This window comes from Corvus cornix, chromosome 11 (genome assembly GCF_000738735.6).
Source record: "Corvus cornix cornix isolate S_Up_H32 chromosome 11, ASM73873v5, whole genome shotgun sequence".
NCBI classification, from domain to species: Eukaryota; Metazoa; Chordata; class Aves; order Passeriformes; family Corvidae; genus Corvus; species Corvus cornix.
The window spans coordinates 6,325,100-6,353,002 of record NC_046341.1 but is presented as its reverse complement, the minus strand read 5'-3'; the positions used below and the strand labels follow the sequence as shown (position 1 = coordinate 6,353,002).

General features: G+C 50.9%; 1 protein-coding gene across 1 annotated transcript; it reads right to left on the bottom strand.

The window, feature by feature from the left end:
* Positions 1-1,617: 1,617 nt before the first annotated feature.
* On the bottom strand, positions 1,618-26,369 carry CSNK2A2 (casein kinase 2 alpha 2). Its single transcript, XM_039558203.1, has 11 exons — positions 26,199-26,369; positions 25,881-25,992; positions 14,984-15,085; positions 14,203-14,253; positions 7,951-8,010; positions 5,838-5,921; positions 4,840-4,950; positions 4,527-4,628; positions 4,110-4,210; positions 3,329-3,477; positions 1,618-3,134 (listed from the first exon to the last, which is right to left on the bottom strand). The coding sequence occupies exons 1-11, from the start codon at positions 26,300-26,302 to the stop codon at positions 3,058-3,060; spliced, it is 1,053 nt and encodes a 350-aa protein (XP_039414137.1). The 5' UTR covers positions 26,303-26,369; the 3' UTR covers positions 1,618-3,057.
* Between the last annotated feature and the right edge of the window lie 1,534 nt (positions 26,370-27,903).

The following is a 27,903-nucleotide window of genomic DNA, read 5'->3' as shown; positions in this document are numbered from 1 at the left end:
TGCAACAGCCACAGACAAACTGGCAAAGCTGCTTACTGCATCCATTTCCTACTGCATCCCTCAGTGGCTGATGGGGCTGGAAAGTTTTGAGCCTTTCCTCTTAGAAGGCATTCAGCTAAACCCATGCTCTGCTAGAAATCTGGAGCCAGGGCAGCTGAAAGGCCAGGAACATGCACTAGGACTCTCCTAAATTTCTCCAGGAGAAAGCAGATGAAGATGCATGTTCCCCAGTCCTCTTAACTTCCTAGGGACTCTTCTCCAGCTCCTGGCTGTCTCTGCAGGCAGGAGAATGCTTTGCTAAGGTCCAGAGGAAAGAAGGGTTTCCTGATCGGAGTTCTGGAAGAGCCAGCAGAGATAAACTGGCGCAAGCTGCAGTCAAACATCCCCACTGCCCTGGGATCAGGAGACTCCACACCCTCCTCTGTCCCAAACTACCCTTGCTCAGCTGCTGTTTCCCTCCAGGATGAATCTGTCACTGCTCATCCTACCCTACAGCTGGGGTAGGGATGTGGGGAAATAAGAGGCAGGTTGTTCCAGCTTCTCTGCTTACTGCAACCATGGAAAGCCACTTCAGTCACTGGAAGAGCAACTCTCTTCCTCTGCTTGAGGGTACCAGGGAAGAATTCCTGACTCAGGCTTACAGAACAGATACCACACACCACCTTGAAATTCCACCATCGGACACTGCCAAGCACTCATGCAGCACACTCATATATGGTGATCAACAGTGTTCACCTATCAAAGTTCCCCCATTCAACCCATTTTTCTTCTCCCCACCTCTCCTGCCTTGCCCCTCCAGAAGCTGGGAATGCCAACACACAAGAGCTGGAAAACAGACAAGTTTCTCCCATAGCAACTTGGACACACCATGAGAAACATCCACTTCTCAATGGAGCAATTCAATAGATATTTAAAACCAGTTCAAAACTTGATAAAACCCCAAACCAACCCTGCTGGTATTGGCACAGCTTAAGAGCACGTGAGACTCCCCTGCCCCTCAGGCCAGGCAGCCAGGAGGGCGGGCAGATGGAAGAAGAGAGGGCTGGGAACACTCACCAGTGCCTTCAGCAGCCTCTGCAGGAGAGCAAATGTTAGCGAGGCCGTGCAAGATGGCAGCAACCACAGGCTGCTCCTCACCCTGGACACCCAGAACTGCCCCCATGTCCCTGGGTGCGAGGAAAGAGCTACCCCCTGCTCAGCATATCTTTAGACAAAGCCATCCACCCAAGCTGAGAGCTGACAAGCATGGGTGTACACACATGGAGAATCCCCATTTCCAGCTGTGCATTGGTGACCTGGTCTGACCCACCAGGTAACAGCAGAGCGAGGTCTGTCCCTCAGGCAGTGCCTGTTTGAGGCCAGTGGAGCACAAGAGCTGACTCCCACACTGTGCCCAAACCCTTGCACCTCCTCTGCGGCCCTGTGGCAGCAGAGACAATCTGCCACAGCGAAACTCTCAGGGCTGGCAGCAGGAAGAACTGCAACCAAAGACTGAGTGAGAGGTCCCAAAAAAACACAGACAAGAAGGGCTGGAAGAGCCAACCTGCCCTTCTGGAGGAGACAAGGCCTCCAGCTCTCAGGCCTTCTGGCTATCCCATAGATTTGAGACGGCAGACATTCAGACGTATAGATATTTATTGGTTTCAGTGAATTATACAAATGGATTGACCTGCTGTCGATGCCAATAGAACTTTATTGGAATATGGAATGTAAACAGATGTTTCAAATAGAAACATTGCAACCTTATAAAAAATTAACTATTTCAACAATGCCGCAGAAGGAAATTCTGTGTTTAGGTGCTGGTGGGAAAACACTATCTCCAGCGTCTAGGTTTGAGTGTCACCAGAACCACTTGATGAAGTTACACACAGAACAAGTAGAGGAGGCAACTGTGAATTGTGGGGCTATAAAGCCATCGAGGGATCTGATGAAAGAACCCACAAGACGAACCCCCCACCCCCCAACAGGATCGGCACCCCAGAATTCAACAAATGGCTGACTTTGTTAAAACACTGCGTGGGATCCCAAGGCCTGGATCAGTAGCTGCACAGCCCCCGCCCCGACGCCGCTGTTCGTTGATCCTCCCCCCTCCCTGTGCTCTCCTCCCTGGCCTCCTCTTCACTCCTCCATCCTGCGGTGCTGGATTGAACCGCTCCAGAGCTGTGCTCTGGCACAAGTCTGCGTCTGGCACGAATTCTCATAGGAGCCACGTCATGAGGTACGTGGTTGCACACCTATCACAAGAAATCTTGCAACACTGACTTTCCTGAGCTCAGTGGGAAAGTCTGGATAGTCCCTCCCCTCTCCTGCCACAAGAGCAGCCCTCACATTCACAAGTTTCCAAAGCAGGTCTATTGAGTTTCTTCTCAGAACGAGCCTTTGTCAAACACACTGGAGGGGGGGATCTCCTCTCCCCAGCAACTCGGATCAGTGCCTTCGTTTTAATGCTCCAAACCAATCCCGAGATGCTGCTGGGTTTGTGGGTTGTTTTTTGTCGAACTCCCCCTCCCTCCCTCCCAATCACCCCGGCATTCACAATTGAAACTGGAATTCAAGGGCCAAATTCAAGCCCAGAGTGAGCAGTAAAGACTTGAACCTCAAAACAGAGTTGCACCTGCTGACCCCCAGCCTGAATTTGGTTCATTCAGAGTCTACAAGTCAGAAAGGCAAGTTCAGAAAGAGGCATGCTAAGGACTGATGGTGGAACGACCAATTTGTCCCCACCAGTGTGGTGGGGAAGGCTGGACTGAGAAGGAAGAGAAGGATCCATAAAGATGTGAACCAGAATCAGTTGTGTGGAGCCCTGGGGATATCACTACATATTTAGCTCTTGCAAGACCATTTGCCCAGGGCTTTGGTACCACAGGGTTAGAGTTACATTAACCACAACCACCAGAGAGGAACTGAGGTTTAAGACCCCCCCCCAAGGTTAGATTTCTGCCGAGTATAAAGGGGAGGGGAAAGAGGGGGGGTCCTTGGTTCTTTTCCCTTCACTGTGTGACCGAAGGTTTTGCTTTTATTTGTAAACATCTTGAATTACCCGTCGTTTTCCAGTCCTCATCGTGCTGTTGTCATGCCACTGGAGAGCACAGCGTTTTCTGAGCTGGGCTGGGACTGCTCCTTCACCACTGGATCTGCAGGAGACAGACCAGGCAGGAAGAGGAAACAGTATTTAATAAAGCGGAAGCTCCACCCAGGCAAATCCTTCCAGAGAAACTGCCCTCAAAACGCACAGAGCTGCTAAGGCTTCTGCAGAGTGGGGAGCCAAAATTTGCCCCCACAACCCACAGCTCTATCCCTGCTGGCCCCAGCTACTCCACAGACTCACAGAAATAGGGGTGATCCATCGCCTCCTTGGCAGTCAGCCTCTGTTGATGGTCATATCGCAGCAGCTTGTCCAGGAGGTCAAGGACTTCAGGACTGACCAGGTGTCTGTTCTCACTGTGGATGAAGTTCTCCCAGCGCTTCCGGGAATGCCTGCAAAGGGACCAGCTGTCACTGCACAGCAGTACCACGATGTCCCATGGGAATCACCTGCTGCCCGCCACTTCTACTGCTCAGCAAACACCTGCCAAAGTTGGAAAATCCTCTTCTTTATGTACACAATGGTATGGATCTCCTGTGCCAGGAAAGGTACAATATTGCACATTCCCTGCTGTCTACAGGGACTAGACAACAGCATGTGGCAGGCACGGTGACACCCTTGGGGCCAGAACTGCTCTGGCTTGCCAGCCAACCTCACAGAAGCTGTCCTCACTATTCCATCCATTCCTCTTGTCCTTTTCAAAAATCTCAACTGGAAAACTCTGAGCACTCAGCCCACACTTAACTGCAGTGTCTACACCTCCACTTTAAGGACGTGAACAAGCAGGAGAAAGAAGAAATAGGGGATGGCTCATGGATCATGGGAGAGACAAAAGGAAAGAGCCTGCATTTCAGTGACTTCCTGAGATGACATGAGCAGCTAGATATGAAGCCTGCAAGCAGCATTGTTATCCAGAAGATCAAGCAGGCCTTTGCTGAGAGTGCCTCAAGGCTGTAGATATCAGTTTATCTCCCTCTCTGTGCTTACAAGTGAAAAAAAGGCAGCATTTCACTTCTCCACTTACTGGCCCAGGATGTCGTTGAAGTGCGGGTCCAGTTCTATGTGGTACTTCTTGAGATACCCATACAGCTCATCTGTGCCCAGGACCTTTGCAATGCGAACCAGCTGGAACAAAAGGCATGTTCAGAGAGCGGAAGGGCAGCCTACCACTCTTTTGCAGAGACAGAGCTGCCCAAATCTAAGAGCAATTCTTCTGGAAACATCCCAGACAGAAGGAGTATCTCCCTTGAAACTCGCCTTTGCAACATGTGCAGAAAACAAGTTTCCTACACAAGGCAGCAAAATCACTGATGGCTTAACCAACCATGTAGCAGCATCCTCCCAGCCTGGCAGTCCCATCCCCAGAGTCTCCCCACTACACACACAGAGATGAACTGGGGACAAACTTTTCACAAAATAAGCCAGGTAGCAATGTCTTTACTTGGTCATAATTGTCCTGGCCGTGGAAGAAGGGCTCCTTTCGGAAGATCATGCTTGCCAGCATACAGCCTAAACTCCACATGTCTAAGCTGTAGTCATACATCTGAGGGAGAAAAGGAGAAGCTGTCAGAAAAGACACACTCACCACAGCCTGGTTCCCCACCAGCACAGGCAGCCTCAGCCTTTGCACTTCACAGCCAGCCTCTCTCCAACCCAGGCAATGCCCTGACAGGCAAAACCAGACAACCCAAAGGTGGCTAAAGTGCAGCCACAAAGTGTTATCACTGGACAGCAAGGAGGAGACAGACTCTTACTTGGTAGTCCACAAGGAGCTCTGGTCCTTTGAAGTACCTAGAGGCCACACGGACATTGTATTCCTGAGCTGGATGGTAGAATTCGGCCAGACCCCAGTCTATGAGCCGCAGCTGAACATGCAATAGAGACACAGAGTCATCAGCCAGGTAGGTGAAATCACATTGGCCAAACCTCAATCCCTTGATGCAAGTGTGGAGCCCAGGGTAGAGGGAGGCCCTCTGTGGACAGGACATGCTCTCAGCAGTTCTCTGATCAGGTTCTTTCCTTTCCCCTAACACCAGCTGGTGGGGCAAAGCCCAGCTTAGAGAGCTCCTCTGCCTTCTGAGTCCAAGCACAGTTACTGCTGGCTCCTTACCAGCACCACCAGCTCCTTGAGTACTAGGGAACAGGCAAAAATCTTATCCCACTGTTTAGAAGGGCTGGGCTGAAGGCAGTGTTGATTTTACCTGGGGACTGAGAGCAGAAAATGGGGTAGGAGGAGCTCAGCACATCCTGCAAGGCAGACCATCTCCACAGGTACAGGGATGGACAACCTGCTTACTAGGGAAGGACACCAGTAAGAGATTTCCTTCCTTATACACCTTGCCTTGCCTGTACAGACACTGCTGATTGACAGAGAGGAACCTGTGGACCAGCAACTACTTCCTTGACACAAATTCCAGGTCCCTGGGACAGGCACACACAGCACCTGATAGGATACAAGTACCATGATGGGGTGGGGTAGGTCCCTGAGCTGCCCATTTCCATGGCAGTGAGCTGGGAACAAACATTTCCTGTGGTCTAACCAGCATACCCCAGCAGTGAGGAAGCCATGGACTCCCACTGCTGTGCTCCCCTGTGGGACTTTGACCATCTCCTGGTTCTGGCACAGGTGGAGGGGAGCCAGTAAAGAAAGGTTAGAGGGGTATATGCAGCTGCCAGGGCTATGGGTACAGAGGCAGCAGAATTTCAAGTTTCCCTGGAAAAACCCTGCTTGTAAGCCCTGGTGTCACAGTACCTTTTTCTGTTGGTGGTCTATCATGACGTTGTGGGGTTTGACATCCCTGTGCATGATTCCCATGCTGTGACAGTAATCCAGGGCCTGGCAGACACACACACACACACACACATTAGACATGACTGTAACCACAGGCACAGCATTACCAATATAACAGACAGTTCTCAGCCAGAGGCAAGAGTTCACAAGAAGTGCCATAACCCTGGCACGTGAAACTGGCAGTTTCAGCTTTTACGCTGCATGCAATGAAGTGACAAGCTGGCAACAAGACTGTATGGACCTTGTGCCCTACTCCACTCACAGGTCCTGGAACTGTGTTCCCTGCACTATTGTTGAAGAACACAATGCAGAGAGGTGTCCCACCTGGTGACAAGCCCAGTGCTCCAACCTGGGTAGCCCTGTGCTTCCTTGGTCACACTCTCTCCCCTAGAAAGGGAATGATTCCTACATGCATGCAGTTTTATGGCCTTCCAATGTGACTTTCCACTTGTGTCCGAAAACACACTCAAGCTAGAAAGTCATCTCTGCCCTGCTGATTTAAGCCAAATTGCACTTAAAGAAGGCAGGTGATAGCACACAAGGGAGAGCGAAGCTGCTTCAAGCTTGTAGGCAGGAGCACACATAAGCTCCCCAACTCCATGACCTTGCACCACTTGCCCCCCCAACGCAGCTGTTCCCTTGAGCAAGGGGGTGAGAATGTTGTGTTCTCATCTCCAAGGGGAGGGAGATCCATCCATCAACATCTATCAAATGCTATGAGATCTCCAGCAGCATGGGAAGAGGGTACAGCCTGTAGTCATTCAATATCCAAGACATCAGTGCCAGGGAAGCAACGCTGTCCTTGGGCCCGTGCCACAGTGGGAAGAAAGGAGGCAACAGCTTCCATCACAACAAGGCCTCAGAGAACACCCCTGCAGTGACATGTGGCCTCACAGCCCACAGGACTCACAGCAAACGCTGGTCCTGGATCTCTGGTCCAGGAGATCTGTAACAGGTTACATAAAACTGCTTCCAGGGATGAAGCTCTTCTAGTGTCTTGTGTTGCCCAGGCTCAAGGATCACCTACACTTCATCACCCCTCCTATCCTAATCCCAGGCTGCCTCAGGCTCACTCCAACATCCAGTAGGAAGGTCCTTCCCTTGCAGACAGGTGGGCAAGCTTGGGAGTGCAGAGAAGAAAGCCTCCCTTAAGCTCACTAGATCTGTTGCAGTCATCATGTCCCGGAGCACAAAGGGCTCTCCTAGCCTGTCCCGCTCATTTCCAGAAGCATGGGAACTGCAAAGTGCCAGCCCAGAAGTGCCAAGGCCCTGCTAGAACCTGACACAGCCAAGCTGCTGCTCCAGCAGGTCAGCACAGAACAGCCCTGGGATCGGCCAAACCTGTCAGCTCTCCCTCGTGCCCTGCTGCCTCCCCTGTCCTGCAGCTGGAGACCCCCAAGAGCCAGTGCAGCACATCCCACAGACCTGCTATGGCTCCTTGAGGGAATTTCCATGGGGAAGGGCAAGCTAGGCTAGTTAAGAGGAGGTATTTAGGGCACTCCTCACCTTTCATCAGAGGGGCAAGGAAAGCTTTGGCTGGGAGATGTCAAAGGAAAATACTGATGTTACATGTAACAGCTGGCATAACTAGTGGGCAGAATTCACCTTCTGGGGCTGCATTTGAATACTGCAGCAGAGAAAAGCCTGGAGCTGGCAATCCCTCTCTTCCATTCTCCCTAGCATCATAGTTCCCCAGCCCTGCCTCAAGGACCTTGTCCTGGGTCTGGCTGTTTTTCTGGGAGTTGATTTTCCTCACAGCAGCCCTATGGTGCAAGAGACATAGGGAGACCAAGCATGGCTCTACCTGGTGAGTAACAATCACAAACACTTCAGACCCCAGAGAATCACAGACTCTTTGGAGGTGACCAAAGGCCCCCAGTTTGGCTGCAATATCTCACAGCAACAAACCAGGTAACCTGATCTCTTCCCAAACCTTCCCAGGATAAGAGACTTGGATTCTGCACTGAACACGAAAGAAGTAAGTAACCTCTTAGCAACAGTGCCCATGAGCCCCACTACTGCCACTCTCATTCCTGGTCTCCCCATCCAGACTGTCATGTGCAATGCCACTCACCTTAAGCAGCTCATACATATAAAACCGAATATCAAAGTCTGTCAGGATCTGGTACAGTTGCTGAAACAGATTTGGGTAGGGAGGGAAAAAAGAAAGAGACAAAAAATAAATACTCCAGATTTGGATCAGTTTCATTTCCTGCACCCCACCTGCCTCCAATCATTGACCCCGTTCCAGATTCCATATGAATGCTACCATTCCCAAGGGCTTTCCTGGTCTCAGACCTGCCAGGAAATCTAGAAAGGATGCAAGAGCTCCTGCTAAATGCTACTGGGATCATTCAGACTTGTCACAACTTTCCACCAGGAGGTGGGCAGGCTGTCTGTCCAAAAAAGCAAAAGCTCTGGAGGAGGCACAGACAATTGTGACTTTCTGTTGTCAAGTCCCTGTGATGACTTTGCATGCCAGCACTGACAAGAGCATTCAGAGCAGGTGGGCTGGGAACACATGGGAAGGTGTCCAGGTGTTCAGGGTGTTGCAGGGAGAGGAAAATATCAATCTAAAGGAGCCTGGGGCTGGGAAGCACAAAGAGAAGGCCCAGCCTTAGAGCCACAGAGGCTCCCCTCTATCCCAGGAAAAAGGCTAATGCAGCTCAAGAACACTCAAGCATCGTGGGGAAGTGCTCATTGCCACCATCTCTTCTCCTGTGTCCTTCTGTGGCTGCTCATGTGGAAGTGACAAAGCTCCAGGGGGCACTTGAACCTACCCTGTGCCACCAGCACCATCACAGGAAAACTCCTCATCCTGCTGCTCCCACACCAGGTCACAGCTGCCCCCAAATTTGCCTTCTGCTCTGTATCTGTCACTGGCTGTGGTGTCAGCCCAACCTTGTTGAACTGTTCTCTTCCAGGGAAAGCAAGGCAAGATGCCAGGGCAGGGGAAGGAAGGACATTCACAGGGCAGCAGTGAGACCAGACCTCTCTGCCCTTTCTTACAAACACGGATCATCTCATAGCTCAGACAAATCACCAATTGCATCAGCACTGGAGCCCGCTGTCCATCATAGACACCACTTGGCAGCTTCAGGAAAAATCCCAGAGCAAAGGATTGAAATTCACACTCCAAAAAAGCAGCTCTGGCCCTGGATCCCCTCCAGGCCCATGCTGAGATCCTCAGGTTCCTGCCTTACTTAGGGCTATCCCCAAACAGCCCCCCCAGCCCCAATACCACTCTCAGAAATAATTTGACAACATACAAGTGTCACTTACACACACAGAGCTTTAGCAGCCTCCAGGACACAACTGCATTGTATTCTCGTGAGCTGGGATGATCCTAACGCTTTGGAGCAACCCACTGAAGCAGACAAGTGAGCAGGGAGCAAAAAAGACATAGCCACAAGCTACAGAGCCATAGCAGGGATGGATTTCCTGACTTGTGCACAACTGATGCAGGACGCAGGGCCAGCAGAGAACAGCTGAGTCCTTCCAGAAGTCTGTTTAAATGGCTTGCTAGGAAACAAACACTGTAAGAAATGTGTAAAACATGTCTTTCTGGCATTCACTGCCCTGTTCAACTTCACCTGGCAACATCAATGCACCTGGGGAAGGAGGGCAGGAAAGGAAGAGGCAGTACAAGACTAGACCTCATTTTCCCTATTCCCTGGCTCTCTGCCTCTTGCTGCCTGTAAGTGGGAAGGGGATGAAAGGGACGTCACCAAAGACGTCCTTCTCAGACCCACAATGCTGTTGCTTCTCTGGCTCATGGCCTTCAGCACTGGGCCATGGTATGGTCAAACACTGTTGGGCAAACAGCATTCGACAGATTTCCCTACCAAGAGCTGCCTGTGAAACCCAGCCCCTGTGACCTCTGTCAGTGCCAAGGCCAGCAGTGTGGCCAGCAGTGCCCAGTTCTGCTCACACAGGGAACAGTCCCTGCAGGAGCCTGCTCAGCCCTGCAGGCAGCCAGTGAAGGCAGACAGCATTGAAGGACAGAGCCAATGTTTCCACTGCAAGTGGGTCCTGCACAGCAGCTGCCTCAAGCAGGCTTTGACAGTGGGCTCCAAATCCCCTTTGCCCAGCCTAGCAGGGGCACCTGCTTTGCAAACATACCCCATGCTCTGTTCTTACAGCTGTCTCTGTGGAGTAGGATTATCAGAAACATCACTGTGGGGATCACTCAGATCCAGCTCAAACATCTGCTCAGCACTCAGGATCCCACAAGGCCTCCGAGACCTGGGCTGGTCTCCTTTCTCCATACAGAGCACTGGAAAGGCCAAACCCACCCACAGGCAGCCACTACCCCTCTCCAGCTTTCGGTGATATTTTGGCACACATCACATAACCAATCATAAATGAATCCTGTTAGTGCCTGAGGAGACAGAGACATGCTGCCCTCACCATGGGGCTGACAGGAGTTAAACGCTTATTCCTCTCCCTTGAGTGAGCAACACAGCTGGCTACGTGCAGGAAGCAGCATCTGCAGAGCAACAGGGTGGCTGTGAGGAGAGACACTGCTTTGGGGTGCAGGGCAGCAGCAGCAGCAGCAAAAAAAAAAGGAAAACAGTTCCCAAAGCATCCCAGTCTTGGCAGCCACACAAGGGAGACGAATCTTTTATACTTCTGCATTGCTTATGCAGGGCAACAACCATTTTTTAAACAAACCTTGGATGTACAAGGATAAAACCCATGCACACATTTCCCTCACAGCAGTTTGGCCTGAAAATTCACCAAAGTGCAGGTGAAGTGGAAGACTTGACTCAAAAGCCCACTGTACCCAGGCTGAACATCCTGAAGCAACCTTCCATTGCTCACCTTTCTTGCCCATCTCATCTTCAGCACCAAACCTGCTACTGTGTTTTAAGAATGAAATAGCAAACCCAACCCAGAACTGCTCCTTGAGACCTGTCTCTGCCCCCTTCTTTCCTAAGGGATTTGCCTCTTTGGGGCAATGAAAGGCACAGTACCAGGTATGCTTACAAAATACGTGACAGCTGACAGTGGCTGAAGTACAGGCGTCTCATTTCTAGTTTGAAACCAATTAGCAAAAGACATTTAATTTCACTGATGGTTACTCAGTTGCATGTGGCTCTGCAGTGCAGCTTTCATTTAAGGCAAATTACTGTGGGGAGCTTGAATACGCTCAGATGACAAGTAATGCAGCAGTTCTGGAGAGAAACAGTAACCCTACTGTACACAAGCTGCTGTCCTCACAGCAGAATACACATCCAGTCTGGCTCCAGCTCATCCTCCCGGCAAGTACAGTGCTGTCACTTCCAGAAGGGACCCAGACAGGTAATTTAAGAGAATGTAATCAGCTCCGGGGAGGTATCACCTAAGTCTCCTGTTTATACCATCATTTAAGAACAGTGAAATAAAAGCTTGTGCTTCTGAACTGGGATCGTTCACAGCCAAGGCTTAGACCCCACAGAACTGCAGCTTCTGCCCAGGCACAGAGAGCTGAGGAAACCCAGCAGCCACTTCCATGGGTGCACTGACATGAACAGTGCTCTGCCATTTGAACAGGCAAAGGGGTCAAAGTATTAACATCAAGCAAAAAATAACCATGTTGAAGAAAAGGAACTTCCAGAAAGGAGACAACTGAGCAGACATCCAAGCTTGTGAGCAACTAGTGCCAAAAGGACACAGAAAAATGAAATCCTGTGGTCAGCAACCACCTGCTGCCCGCAAAATGTGTCATCAGGAGCAAAGGCCTCCCAGCCTTCCTCACTGGAGGAAGGTCAGCCAGGACTGCCAACACTGCAGCAGCATTTTCTCTCCAGGGCTGCCAGCAGCTTGGGAGTCACAGCCCTCAGCCACACAAACTGCCCTGGGAACCCCTCACACATCCTGAAGGTGATTTGCCAGCGAGATGCTGGTTCTCAGCAGTACTGCTGAAGCCAGATGTCAACACAGAGATAGGCACACCAGCAGCAGCCATGTCCAAACAAAGAGAACAGGTCCCTGTCACCTGGATGAGCTCATGTGGCACTGACCTCCAGCAGAACTTGGCTGCCCAGGGAGATAAGGACTATAGAGCAGAGGGGACAATGACTGGGTGCTCTCCAGCTGCTTCATGTGTCGAGATACAGAGCAAGCTGAGACCTCCAACACAAGTGGTCTCACATACTCTGTACTCTCTGCTTGGCACTTCAGAGCAAGGGAAGAGACATCTTGGGAGTTTCTATATAGAAGAAGATGCCCACAGGCACCCTCAGTAGAAGCAGCTCTATAATCTGCAATTAGTTGCAGCCCCAAGAACCTACTCAAACAGGCAGACAGCTCTTGGGAGTGGAGCATCAAACAACCCACACACCCCATACACAGCTAGGGAAATTCAGGTTACAAATAAGCTCTGAACACAAGAAGCCACACTGCATGCCCTGGGGACACACTTGCATTCCCAAGACAAGTTATTCCTGCCTTGTACCAATCAGCATCGATACCTTCTGTCTTGGACTTGTGCAGCTGTGAATTTGGACTTCCCCAAGGAGCCAGGCTTTCTCCCAGAAGCCTAGAAAAGTCTGCTGCAAGCTCATGTAGTTGTTTCTAATGCAACAGCCACAGCTAAGCATTGTCACTTCTGCAGTGGCCAGTCCAATGCTTGTCACTGGCTGCAGCAGTGCCTGCCCTGGCTCTCCATGTGGCCAGGATGGCCAGTGGACCATGGACTCCAAGCCCAGCATCTTTCAGTTGAGAGTCCCTACTGGCCACCAGCCTCAAGGTACTGCTGAACACTCCACTTCATGGACACATTTCAGTTTCAGTATAATCACATTGATGATAATTTTTCCTCTAGGGACACAACAGAGTGGTGTAATCATATTTTGACTTGGAGACACACAAAGCAATCCTCAGCAAGGTGTACCACTGCCTGAGCAATGTACCTTATCTCAAGCCATGTATTAAAATAAAAATCAATGAAATAATTAAGAAGTCTCTAAATAGAAAGTTAAAAACTTCTAGGACCAGCCTTACAAGGAGGTTGTGGGTCAACAGGAGAAGCACAGAGGCACATTCCCAACACACAAGGCACTGGAACAGCCCAGCTGATGTCAATGAAGCCCAGGCAAACCAAACCTGCTTTAATTAGCCCTGAAAGGTCACCACAGAGCACTCCTCTCATGGCTGTTTACTTGATGGAGGCAACATTCCTCTCCCTGCCCAGAGCTGTCAGGGCAGATGCTGCTTCAAGTTGCTGTTACTGTGGCTCCTGCAGTGTATCTCTACATGAGATTAAATAGCACTCAGGCCTCCACTGCAGCATGGCTGCAGCTCTGGCTACACACACACATGCCACCTGGCAGCATCCAGCTCGTCAGGCCCACCCCAGAGGGACAGAAACTACGGGTGCTGCCCCTCAGCATGCAGGGCTGCAAGAGCTGGTCTGTGAGCCAGCTGCCTCCTTTATAACAAACACCCCCCAGGATTCTTCTCTGGCTGTTTGGTACATCTGCTTCCTACAAAACCTGTACCTACATAATGATCCAGCATAGAGAGGAAGAAGAAAACACCCTTCCATAACATGGAATGAAAGAGATCCCTGAATGGTGCAGGAGGGATGACTGCTGGCTTTCTAATGGCAACTGCTCAATTAATTCTCCACCACTGACTGAGTGACTTAGGGTAAAGACTCACATGGGGGAAGCAAAGATACCATTAAAATAGGGGTGGCTGCTAATTGTAGATCCCTTTTGTCTAGCAGCATTTTGGAAGCAAAGGCAGTTGTAGCTGCATTCAGACAGAAGTACCCTCATTTTGGGAACAGGTAATACCCCTTGGAGCTCCCCAGACATCAGAAGAGCCAGGAAATATGCTGCAGCCTCAGACAAGAAAAAAAAGAGCTCTTAAGATGTACTCAAGAATGTTCAATCCCCCTCTACCAGGCCCACTGGCAGTGGGAGATGAGCTCTCCACCCCTCTGACACCCCCCACCTGCCACCCCAGGTCTGAAGGATTCCAGAGTAAATCAGTGTCACCAGCTCCATCAACTGCACTGCTGTAAACAGAGCACCACCACTCAGGGATTAACTTGGGCTGAATATATAGCACAGCAGTGATTACTAAATTGAGAGGAGAGTAAGAATATCTAACTTGTTGACCTTGCTCCTTAGAGTTGGGACATTCAACACACAAACCTTTTATTCCTTTTTATCTAAAGCCCATTAACAGGTTTCTGATTTACATGGAAAAAGCCAAGTGAAGCTGACAATTGTGAAAACTCTAAATTCCCCCCATAGCTCTTGATGATTATCTGAAAATCACAGCACTTTACAGAAATGGGAAGCCTCCCTCCTCCACACTCAGGCAAACTCACCTTAAAATCTGTGTTATTGATGTACTCAAACACCAGAGCAGGGGTCTTTGACTGCAAGAGAGAGAAAGTAATGGTTTAAAACACCCACTTGACCTTTCTTTGGCTCCAAGAGACCTGAGAAAGCCTTTGCTTCCTGCCCAGCCTTCACAAGAGAGAGCAGGATGGGAGCAGGACATGGGAAGTGCAGCCCTGCTCACACCCTACACACTGAGCACCAATTCGGCATTTTGGCCAGCACTGCTCCCCCATGCCATGGAACAGAGAGAGCACTGGGATAGGCAATATGTGTCACTAGGAGCTAAGGCCTCCCAGCCTCCCTTAAAGGAGGAAGGTCAGCCAGGACTGCCACCACTGCAGCAGCATTTTGTCTCCAGGGCTGCCAGCAGGCTGGGAGTCACAGCCCTCAGGCTGCCCGTCAGAGAAAACTGCCTGAGAACGGGGTAATCGTGGCAGTGCTGACCATGACATGACTGCTGGTCACTGGGTAGGAAGGACAGCAACCAGAAGGATTAAAGTGCTTAATATCCAGTTGCCCTGGCTGGTACTTAGGTTCCAGATGCCAGACAAACTAGAAGGCTACAGGCTCTACTTTCTTATGAAAAATTTGTAGGACTTCAAAACTTTTCCCCCATCAGCCGTGGCAACACACGGAAAACATAGAAGGGATGCTGAAGAGTCTGGGGAACATGGAAAGGAAGAGGAGCCCTTCCAAACCAACCAGCCTGTGCCTGCAGCCAGCGGGAAGGCAATCCCAGCACACCCCCCCGACACAGGCACCTACCACCGGATCCTTGACAGTGTCAATCAGATTAATGATGTTGGTGCCACCACGTAGATTCTCCAGAATCTTAACCTCGCGTTTTATCTTCTTTTTCTTCACTGGCTTAAATAGACAAAAGAAATCAGAAGTGAGAGTCCTTTCAGAAATTAACACTGATTTCTGCCACTGATTTTGACAGGAACACATCACCTCCCCTCCTCTCTCTGCTCCCACCCTCATATGGGAACATTTTTAGTACCAAAGAGGAGACAGACACCTTGCATGAACTAGGATTTCCCTCTCATCCATGAAACCTTTCCATGCATCAGGGGAACAATCAAACCACTCCAGACAAACATAACTGTGACTCCAGTACCTGTGGTTAAAAGTGCCTTGGACTGCTCTGTGGTAACCTCAGCACACTGATTCATGTTGTGCATGAATGGACAGGACAAGCATGGTGGACCTATCTCTGCTTTTGTTTACCAGCACTAACCAGTTTTTCACTTTTCAACCTGTTTCCCAACGAGTACTTTAATCCCATGAAATGATAACCTGAGAGTCTCCAACACCTAGATCGCTTTTAAGCTCAGACACTGCTGTGCCTTGTCTGCAACCACCTCAAATGCACAGAGCCAATTGCACTGAATGTCACTGCATCCATAACCATGATTATTTTTAAAGCCTACAGACATTTTAAACAGTTTTGACTCCTCCTCTAATCTGCTCAGTCTCAGAAGCCCTCTTTGCAAAGTAAGCTTTTCTCTGGACATCACCCTGCAGAGAGTGACAAAGAACAGCTGCTTCCAAGGCAGAGGCTCAGAGCCTGGATTGGCTTTTACACTCTGCTGATCCAGTGGTTCACTTCAATGTAAATGATCGTTTCTGTAACTCATCCACTCCCAGGATAACCCTACCTCTGTGCCTGCTGGAAAGGAAAGGCAGTTCAGAGCAGATAAGAGGTGAGACTGTTTTAATGAGCCTTGGCTAGTGACGAGTGTGGGCAGCACCAGCTGCAAGTCACCAAGTCTAGCAGTCTTTCATTCCATAGCTGGAATATCCCCTCTTGACCCATCAGTACCACTAAAAAGAACTGCAGAGACATCTTGCAGGAACTGGTAAAGCCCTTGCCCCATCTCTGAGGCTGCTGGTGAAAACACTCCTCTCTAGACTTTTAGCTTTCTAAAGCATTCATCATCTGTCACTGAGTCTGGTGTGTGTGGAGGGGTGTGATGAGGAATGGCAAAGGTATGAGGCACCTTCCCAAAGTAAGACACATTAGCAGATGTCTGTGTGAAGGACAAGGAGCCACAGGAGCTCAACAGCTCATGCTCACCACCTCAACTCTGCCACAGCCTCCCACTTCTATGATGGCCACAGAGTGCTGATGGGACAACTCATACTCCCCTTACAGGCAAATCCAAGGCAATCCCTGTTTTCAGACCCCTGGCAGAAATGTACGAGCAGACAGGAGAAGGAACAGAAGGTTTTATATAATGGGAAAATATGGCATTTATGTAAGTGATAAAATATGCTGTCTTTCAAGGCTCTTCAGGTGGCTGAAACCTTCAGATTCAAATCCTGCTCTTCTCCTCTTGCAAGTTAAAAGGCATGAGCTAGACTTTAAAGCCAAAAGATGAGAATCTCAGCCTGAAGCAAAGTGCCAAAAATAACACCAATGCCAGCACAGGGAGCGTCAGCCCCTCATAAAGCCACAGTGGAAAACGGCAGCAAGGCCACCGCAGCTGTCAGAACTGGAGCGATGTGGGGCAGGGCTTGCTGGGGAGTGGGTGACCAACAGCCCCAGGGCAGTACCCAGACAACGCTGGAGCTCCTGGGAGCTTGGACAGAAAGGGAGAACCAGCCAGAGCTGGGGCATGTAAACCTGGAGAAGTGAGGGCTACGTTTTTGAACCTGAGAGTAGGATGCTTCATTAGGGACTAATTTAATTTATGTCAGCATGGAGACGGACACCGCCCTTGTGTCACCCACATGCACAGATCTTACCAGAAGGCCAAGATGGAATTAGAGGATGTAATTTGGTTACTCTGCTTGTCCAATGAGGCAGATGCACACACAAGTTGTTTTCCAAGGAACTTCAAAGAGGAATTGAGGAACTGACATCCTGAAGGTGCTCCCTGAACTGCCTGGCTACAACAGACATGCCTTACAGCCTCTCTGCTGCAACACTTGCACCTGATTGGGAGCTGAAAGCGCCTGAACACAGCCAAGAGGACCCAAAGCCCACTTTGAAACACCTTTTCCTTCGTAATGTAGTTATTTCAGGGGCCTTTTGCATCAGCTAGGTAGGGGAGGATATCCCTCTGAGAGTTCCTTTTCTCCTGTCATAGCAACCACTGCTCTCACTGGAGCAGAAGTTGTTGTCTTCCAGTCACTTCCACATGTTTCTTTCACCTTCATCAGGATGGGAAAATGATGCTCTATGTTATCTCCATCAGAAATCTATCCTTACCCACCACACACTTACTAAAACACTAGAGCAGACAAATTCAGTGGCTTTTAGAAAAAAGGAGAGAAGAAAGTTGGTCTTTTTTCACTGAAATGCCTGCAGGTAATCACCACCAGCAGCATGCCTGACATCACCAATGAAGACACTCTGGTGAATACTGTTCCAGCAAGAAGGAGAGTTAAAAGTCACTTGCTGTTTGCACTTTTTCCTGCTAACCTGCAGGACTGCAGAGCTCTGGCCAGGCTGTCCACACCATGTCCACATCAGCTGTGAGCTGGGACGAGGGCCCCCAGGCCTCCAGTCCAGGCAGGGCTAGGGATCGGAAGCCCTGCTCAGTGCAGGGCTGTAAGCAGTGGATCCTCAGACGCTCTCCCTGCATGCAGCCAGCGCTCAGAGTGGGGTTTTCCACCACTAGGTAAACAAGGATGAGGCAAAAGAAATGCCACGGGCTGAAGTCATTGTAGAGGAAAAGCTATTGCCGAGGAGTGTCCTCAGAGAGAGCAATGTGGGGAAACAGTTTCCCCATTTCAGATTTGCAGAAGAAAACAGGGGTGACTGCTGGCCTGCACCCCATCCCGCACAGCTTTCACCTACCCAGCCTCACACCACCTCCTACTCACGTGTCCCACAGCACTGCTCCAGCCACAGCTGCAAACACCATGCACTATCCAAGAGCACATCACTGGGGCTCAGTTTTTGCCCAGTAACCGGTTCCAAGCCCAAGCTCTTGCATCTGGCAAGTCGAACACCTTGGTGCAAACCACTCCAGCACACGACCAGCACTGCATTGGGGGTAACTGTTCAAACCAGAGAAACTCTGCCAACTTCCCTCATGTCCCAGAGCCCAGTACTGCTGAAACCACAGGCCAGCAGCAGCACATCAGCCACACACCGGGATTAAGTCTGGGTTGATACAACTGTCTCTCAGAGTCACCCGATCTGTCTCTCCAAGGATGTTGACTCCAAACACACATGGATTAAATGTGAACTGAAGCTATTATGGCCTCCAACCATCTGCTTCTCCCAGCAGGGATAGCTTCTAAAGCACCAGCCCTTGCAGCCAGAGTATTTTTAACAATACTCATTTAAAGCTATTTTATTAAACCAGGCTATGAACAGCAGCATTTCAGGTTGTGCTTCCTATACAGGCCAGTCCTCATGCGCTGGGAGGGAGGTTTCCAGCAGAGGAAAGGAGCAGGCACCTCGACAAAATTAACTGCTCCTGAGTTTGATCTGCCTGTGTTTGCAAGGCAACATTTTACACAGGTACAGCCTCCAACTCCATCTGTTCCCAATGCCAGAGGCATTTCAAAGCTTTCCTCCATGTTGGGATTCTCCAGTGACCAGTATGGGTCAAAGCCTTTTCCTCTGAAAGGGGCTCCAACACACTCCCTCTGCTCTATGCAAACACCTCCTCCCATGAAATCTGTACAAACTTGACAGCTTGGAGACTTCTGTCGCATTTGGTTGAAATTGGCCAACCAGTGCAAAATCTACTGGGGGGGAGGAGGGGGAGAAAGGCTGACAGACAGCAGGATTGCATAAGACTCGTTTCCATAGGAAACCAGGCTAAAAGACATGTCTCAGTTTAACCGTGTCTACACTGGGAGGGGTTTAATTACTTCAACTGCAGCAGTACCCTTAGAACAACATTACTGGCTAGCACAAGCCAGTTTTCCAGTTTCCCAGAAAATTGCTTCCTTCCTCAGGCAAACTGGAAGTGAGGTGGCTGCAGATTGTGGAGACAAAACATGCAGCTCACAGCTGTCCACTATGCTGAGGGCCCAGAGCAGAGGGACAAGGTGACCTCCAGCCACAGGAGGATGGTCTCTGCTGGACCCAGCAGCTCTCACTTGACTGTCCCCAGCCACCTATCCTTTGCTGCAGGTTTCCCACCCTACCAGCCAAATGGATAAGAGTGTTTCAATCCACTTGAAAGTCAGGCAGAAGAGGCAGTGAAAGTGGCTAGTGCTATCCCAGCTCTCTTTGCCCAAAGACTGGGGAGCATCATGCAATGCTATCCCTCTGCAGAGGTGACAAATGGCACAGGATAAGCTTTGCAGTCAGGTAGATCCAGAAGGAAACACCTCTTTGTGACCAAGAGAACAGATCCTGGGTCATTTTCCACAAGATCATGTGAACTTGTAAGCAAGGAAGGAGTCCAGCTGCAGCAAACACCAGCTGGGAGAATTAACATTGTTTGCTAAAATAAACCTTTAAATAAAAGACTGCAACCATCACTTCCTGTCTTGAACGAATAAATGGCTGCCTGTTTAAACATATTTTTTGCTTGGTTTCTAAAGCAAAGGGAGTATACTTGTCTGTCAGATGCTCCAGTTGCAGCCTTCCCCAACAACCTGGAGGCCCATTGCTTGAGTTCAAGCAAAGAGAGAAATTAGATTTGTTATCCAGAGTTCTCTATGCATTTTCACACTGTGAAAGAAAAGCAGTGACCAGGAAGGCATGTGAAATACGAGTTAAGTCCAAAGCATAAAAATCATTTTACATTAGCCCAGAGCAGGCAGCCCAGCAGCACACACACACTGCCAGCTGAGGAGCACACGTGCTGCTCTGAAGGAATCCCAGAAGGTCCTGGGTTTTGCCCAGCAGGTGCTCTGAAACAAAACCGGGGCTAGCACAGCAGGGAAGAAGGTTTAGCAGTCAAAAGATACAAATCCATGAGAAACTAAAGTAATGTATTCCACCATCCCATAAAAACAATCAATTCTTTGCTCACCAAGCCTGAATAGCCTGGAAATACAACGATGCTTCCAGTGAACAAGCAGGGAGATCTGAACACACAGCGTGCAGGACTAGCAAAAGGCTCGAGCAGCATCCCTATCACAGGCTTTAAACATTTAAAAGCTGGCACTAGAAGCTCATTTGTCTCTCTCAAGTATTATCGAAAGGATCACAATAATCGGCCTATAAAGCCCGACGCCAATTGCTCAATAGGAAAATTGGCTTCAGAGCAGCTCTGCTTATTTTGCCAGACATCAGCTGGGAAACCAAATAATCGTATTCCAAAGAGCTACAAAATCAAGGAGCCCACTTGTGTTAACATTCTGCTGGTTGTTTGCATTTTACCACTTCCATTGTGTGAATTCAAACTTTTGTGAGAAGCTCTTGAACTTTAGAAGAGAGGGGGGAAAAACATACCTTGAAAATACTAAAGTACTATTGCTTTTTTAGTTAAATAAAATATGCTTAAGTTTGGTAGAATATCCCAGCATGTGTTCTGAAGGCAGTTTCATTCTTTCCTTCAGAATCCTTTTCCTTCCAACATGGCACACCCTGCAACAGCCCTCCAAGGGCTTCAGAACTGCCCATGATACATCAAGAATTCTGCAGCCAACTAAAAGGGAGATGCATGAGGACCAAGTCCTGATCTCCTCCACCACCATTCCATGAGATGGGAATCATTCCTTCAGGCCCCTGCGAACAGACACAGTGCTGTATCTCACCCTTCTCCATGCACAAACTGCAGCTTTGCAGCTCATCAGCTCCTTGGTGCTACACCACCACCACCACGAGAGTCACCAGCTGCATCTCCAGGCCCCTGTGAGACACCCAGTACTGTCCCGGTTGGTCTCAGCTCACACAAGGCTGGACTCCAGCAGCCAGCTCTGCCAAGCTCATTGTGGGCAAGTGGTGTTCAAAAGAGAAGAGCTGTGTACCCGGCTCTCTTGCAAAAGGGCTCATTTCAAGACTGCCAGAGGAGGAAGTGGACCAAGGGGAGCTGATTCAGTGCATGCAAACACAGGAGGAGCAAGAGACAGAGAGCTACCAGGAGCAGGCATTGAATGGCTTTGGTGGAAGGTCACTGATGCAGTCAAAAGCTCCAGCCTGAGGGACCAATAGCATCCAATCCTATTTCCCTGTGCAATCCTTCTGCTGCCAGCATGGGAGTCATTTCAGCCCCCATCTAGAACACGCTGATGTATGTGGGCTCTAAAGCTTTTAGAGACAGAAGAAAACTTACCAGAGCCACCATCCCAACTCCATTCTCTAGTTACTACAGTGATAACTTGAGTTCAACACTGGCAGGACCTTCCAGGAGTGCCTGGTATGAACAGCAGCTCTGGAGGGTTCACACAGCCCAAATGGGGGAACAGGGGAAAATCAAAGACAAACAAACAAGAATGCACTTGTGAAACCACGTACATGGTTGAAATTTCCAGTGCATGGACTCAGCACAGAGGGACAAAAGCCACCAAATGAGAAAAGGGCTATTTCATCACTGCTGCAGGACCTCCATTTCACTGGTCCCTCTCCTTCTATCTGCATTCTTCCCCTACCTCCACCCATGTTGTGCCTATGCAGAGTAACCACACAAGGAGACAAAAGAGCCTCTTTTTGATGGGTTTAATGCTTCACAGGCAAGTAGAGCACACATGAACACACAGGTGCATCAGGAAAGCAGGACAACTCCTGATTTCTGTAGAGACCTGCCAACATGGATGCTGTTAATCTCCACCCAGAGTGCACACTGGGATGGAGGCAGTACAGGAGACTGGGAGGTGAAGCATCACCTGTAGCAGTTACAAGCAATGTGGAAAGTTAGCCTTCAGCTTTTAGAGTGACAACTTGCAACACTGTTCACATCCTCCAGGAACACTGTTACTCCAGAACAGAGGATTCACTTTAAAGGCATGCTGGGAGACATTTTGGAGCTGCATTAGCAGAAAAACAAGAGGAGAAGTTCATCAAAAGACAGCACAGACTGACCTCAGTGCTCCATCAAAAACCTCTATGTGGTAAGATACGGAAGAGCAGAGCTGTGCTTCAGATACCTGCATTGGATGTAGACAACACACGACTCACTGGAAACAAGGATGTCTTAAACTTCCTTTGTACATGCTGAGGAATGTCAGACCTCATCCTGGGAGTCAAACCTTAGCATCAGATTTAAGCAAGACACGAAAGCACATACAGAACATGTTCACACACCCCCCTCCTGGAGTGGGCTGCCCCAAGGCAGGCAGGAAGCAGGGCCACAGCTGTACCCAGGCCAGCCAGATCAAAAAGCCCACAAGAGCCTCCAACACCAGCAAGGGACTGTGGGAGCACAGCTGCTGGCTAACTCCATGCCCTACTAACATGAGGGGTGGGAAGGTCGGTACAGCGCAGTGTCTCCACGCTTCAGATCCTTCTCACCCTTTGCTCCCTGAATAGATTGAAAAGGTGGGGAGTTTTCCTCTGCCTCATTGCTCAAGATAAAAGCTTCTGGAGGATGTCTGGCATGGGATGCCAGTGTGGCAAACCAGGCTCCTGCCCCACTGCTTTGCATACACCATCCTATGCAGTGCATCCTGATGTCCTGCTGCAGTGGAGTGAGTGCAGCCTATTCGCTTCATTTGCCTTTTTAAAAAAGAGCTGCAGAATTTTCCCAGGAAAAGTGACATTAAGAGCATCATATTTGTAAGGCACTTGATACAGGAAATGGTAATGTCATAGTCATTTGCATGATCTTAATTCTCTTTGCTAATACACATTATGACCACAACTAGCAGCATTCCATTTTCCTGCAGGATTATGCCTGGTCCTGCACTTGGGGTAGCAGAACTGAAAGGAAATGCTGAGTACTGGCCAGGGAAACAGGACACCTTGTTTTATGGAAGTGCAAAAGGCCTGGGGCACTGTGGTACCAACTGGAGCCATGTGCTCCCTGGCATTGTCCAATGCTAAAGTCTTCATGGGGCACTTACAAACAAGCCAGGCGAGTGGCTGCCCATAGAGGAACAGCAGTTATCTCCCTCATGCAGCACTAAACCAGGACCTATGCTCTAGTCTCAGCTTTGTTGAGGCTAAGGGACTTGCCCAAAGGCACACAGGAAATCTCTGTGGCTCAGTTCTGCATCAGACAAAGGGTGATAAAATTTCCTGACCTCTGTGGAGGAGGGTACAAGATGTTCAGGTAGCACCACACCAAAGCAGGGGAAGTACTTGCTTTGTGCTAGCTTGAGCTCAGTAAGGACAAGCTGCTTCAAAGAGCAAAGGCTAAGAAGACACACCAGTGACTTCCCATGAAGCTGAGATATTAAAAAAGTGATTCCTGCTAAAACTCACTCTAACACCTAACATAAACTGTCCCCTCAGAAAACGTTAATGAGAAAGGAGCAACTGTGCTCAACAGCTGCATCCATTGCCCAGCCGCAGTATTTCCTTTTGTCCCATCCCTGCACCACACAAAAACCTGAAGACTTTTGGTTCCATTTCTCACCTCACAGGATCCAAATTCCTCCCCAGTTATGAGGAACAGAGACACCCAGACCTTTTGCTAAGGCTCCACTGTAGATACATGCAATTACACTTGCAATTAAGTTTTGAGTCTAGTTACAGGAAACCAGAGGCACTTTCCACAGATCAGAGTGATGTTATTGCCACACTTCACAGGTTTTCATAGTGTACACAACGTGGTGCTCTGAAACTCCCTTTTCACTGACCCACTTTCCACTGAGGAGAAAGTTCATCTTTATTTATCTGGACCTTCTGCTTTTCCTTGCTCACTCATAGGAATGCTGTCTGCATGTTAATGCAAGTGGGTAGAGCCAGGGGAACCAGTGGCAACACCATCCGCTTCAAATCTGGGACAATCCAGTCTCCTGCTTGCAGGGCATTAAGGCAACACATTCAGGCCCCAAGGAGAAAGAGCACCCAGCTGCCCTCAGATGACTCTTGCCAGCTGACTCACTGTCCAATGCTGACAGGCTCCCTAGATGTGACAGAGTTCAGCTGCCACAGGGAGAAGAGCATCACTCCAGGGGAGGCTCTTTGGGCTGGGAAGAGGCAAGGAGCAAGATTTCTGACAACTTTCCCTGCAGCCTCCTCTCAGCCTTGTGGTGCCTTTCTATGTGGGACAAGACCTAGAATCTCAATAAACCACAGCAGTCCTGAAGAGGCCATTAAGGGCTCCAGAGAAGCATGCACAAGTGCAGTTTCCCCAGGCCAGCCACAAGGCATCTTGTCGTAAAATCCAGCTCTGCACTTGCCACTTGTGACTACTGTCTCACAGCAAAAACCCCTGCCTGCACCTACTTTAAAAAAGACAAAACCCCAAACCATAAAAAGTGTCCAAAGGAGCGGGAGGTTCAAACACCATGCCAGAGGAACCTGGCTTGGCAAGGACACGTGAGCCTCAGCACTCTGCCCTGACGTCAGGCTCAGCCACAGAGGCTCTCCCAAACAGCTCACCTGGCCACCTCCTTGCCCACAGCCAAAGCTGGGGTTTGTGTGCATCCTCCTAGAGGCAGATGGAAGATCATACCTTTCCCAGGAGTGCTGGCTGGACAAACCGTGACAAGTTCTTTGGGAAGCTAAGGCAGCTCCCAAGGAAGCAGGCACGGTGGGTGAATGGGAACGTCAGCAAAGACAGCCAGACCCGCTATGCGAGTGGATCTAGCGAATACCTTAAGGCTACAGCCCTGCAGAGATGCATGTCCTGGAAAGCTGCTCTTCTCAGTGGCTGCAAGGGAACGTTAAGCCCAGACCCCCCTGCACACTGCAGATGAATGTGTGCCCAAATTCTTAGGACACCCATGGTCAGACACTGGCTCCCACGTGCTCTTGGGGTACAAGTGACAAGTGTTGCTGGTCCAACAAGTGACAGCCACAAGTGTCAGCCAAGCCAGAACCAAACATACTGCAACTCTAATCTTTCATTTCAGTCTTAACTCCCCTGCCTACCCCCAGATCACCAACACAGAATGCTGCTACGACAGTTACCACAGCTCGCTGTGAGCTGTTGCTTTGGTGTTAAATATGGTAAGACATGCCCTGCACAACCATCCCGAACTACAACCTCCCAGTGCTGCTCAAAGGTCCCCACAGCCCGACCCCACCAGGGTCAACACACCAGCACACAGGTCACCAACACTGCCAAACTTTGGAAGGCCTCCTTGAGTCCCCTCAAGTTTCCATAGTGTTTATAGTCTGACTGTGATGAAATTCTTTTCTACATCTGATCCTCTAAAGGACTGAATATAAAATGTTGGTGCTTTTTTGACCGCTGAGCATCCTTGCAGCCTGGCTCTGAAAAGGCCACGTGCCGGCTGTCTAGAGGTTAACAGAAAGATTCCCCCCTCCAGGCTTCACATTCCTGTTGACATGGCAGTCCCTGGACTGTTTTACACAGGCATTGCCAGATACGATTTGCCAAACACACGCAGAACACGCAACGCTGTTCAAATGTCAGGACTCACAGCTCTCCCCCTCCAGAGGAACTCAGCCCTGAGCTATGCTGGACAAGGAGGGGTGGAGACATCAAAACATCACTAGAGCATGCAAGACACCAAATCCATTTCCAAACACACCATCCCAATGTCCTTAACGAGAAAACAGGAGTTTTGGGATGAAGGAGATCCAATAGTCTTTGGCCCCGCCAATCCATCTCCTCTCCCTCTCGCTTCCAGACATCACAAGCCTCTACATCATCAACGGGATACTCACCTTGAGGATCTTCACGACGACCCTCTCGTTGTTGGTGATGTTGATGGCCTCAAAGACCTCGCTGTACTTCCCTCGGCCGAGCTTTCGAACCAGCTGGTAGTCGTCCTGATTGCTGCGGGCACCAAGAGGAGAGAGGCGGTGGTGGGGAAGAGTGGATAACGAATAGGGCAGCAGGCCGGGGAGGGGGGTCCTCTCCCAGCCTCTCCCTCTCCGCAGCCCCCGGGGACACCCCAGCACGAGAGCGGGGGATCAGGAACCCCTCCCCAGGGCTGCGGCCCTCCCGCGGGACGGAGGGCGGGTCCCCGCACGGCGCTTTACCCCCAGCTCGGGACGTGCGACTCGTAGTCCCAGTACTCGCGGCTCCTCAGGCTGTTCACCTCCGCGTACACCCGCGCCCGGCTGCCGGCGGCCGGGCCGGGCATGGCGGCGCCGGGCGGCGGCTGCAGGAGGAGGAGGAGGAGGGCGCGGGGCCGGCGCGGAGGCCGGCGAGGCGGGGCGCGGCGCGCAGGAGGGCGGCGGCGGCGGGCGGCAGGGCCAGGCCGGAGCGGGACCGGGGCGGGGCGGGGCCGGCCCGGGGGCGGCGGGCGCGGGGCCCGCGGAGCTGCCGAGGCCCGGGCCCGGTGCCGGCGGCTGCAGGCGGGGCCGCCCCGAGCACCGCGCAGCCAACCCGGAAACGGCGCCGCCGCCGCCGCGCCCGCCCGGCGCCGAGCAGCGCCCCCAGGCGGCGCGGAGGTCCGGCCCCTCGGCTGCTCCCGCCATCGCGCCCTCCCTTCAGGCGCCGGGTCCCGCCACGCCGACCTCCCCGTGCCCTGTTACCTGTCCCGTGTCACCGCCCCGCCACACCCTGACACCCCTCTTCAGCCGTGCCACCCGCCCAGCTTCCTCCTGCCTGCACCATCGTGGCCTGTCACACTGCCGCCACACCCTGACACCCTCGCCACCCCCTCACGCTGCTGCAGACACTGTCACCTCTGCCACCCTCACGACCCCACCTTAGCCTGGTCACACCCTAGTTACACTGTCACCCCATTGTCACCTCCAGTCACACTCCTTCGTTATTCCTGTCACCCCACCACCTCTTGCCAGCCGCAAGGTGGGAGCTGGGGTGAACAAAAGGCTCCATGTTCCTCTGGAGGGACTCAGAGCCATGGCTGGCTGAGGTGAGGCACCTCCGGAGGTCACCTAGTCCAAGCCCTGCTCCAGCAGGGTCACCCAGGGCCAGCTGTCCAGGACCATGTTCAGATAGCTGCTGGACACCTCTGAGAACGGAGCCTCCACAACCTCCCTGGCCAGCTGTGCCAGTGCTTGGTCATACTCACAATGAAAAAGTGTTCCCTGAAGTTCAGAGGGGCCCTCCTGTGTTCCAGTGTGTGCCTGTGGCCTCAGGTGCTGACACTGGGCACTACTGGGAAGAGCTCGGCTCCCTCTGCTTTGCACCCTCTCTCCAGTGCCTCATTCACCTTCGTGTCCCTTCACTGGCCTCTCCCCATCATGTCCCTATTTCCCTGGCACTGAGAAGCCCAGCACTGGACACAAGGCTCTAGGGGTGACCCACCATGGCTAAGCACGGGGGAAGTATCTCCTCTCTCCTCCTCCTGGCAATGTCTTGACTAAAGCAACCCAGGACACCATTAGTCTTCTCTGTGGCTTATGTTCAGTTTGGCGCACACCAAGACCCCCAGATCCTTTTCAGAAAAGCTGCTTCCCAATAGAAATGGATGTGGTTTTGACCTCGGGGATACCCTGCTAGTCACTGGCCTCCAGCTAGAGTTTGTGCTGCTAATCACCACATTCTAGGCCAGTTTTCAATCCACATCACCTCCCTGAGTCCCAGGGGAGCTGCCAACCCCAGCTTTTCCTCAAGCCCTTGTGGGCTGGGTGCAGCCAGAACTCAGCACCAGCCACCAGCCTGAGGTGACAGAGCACAGCTCAGGACATGGGTTGCTTAGTTGTACTCTGGGGCTGCTCATGGTTGGCCTCAAAACATCAGCTTAGGCTCAGGTGGACATCAGCCTTGACTCCA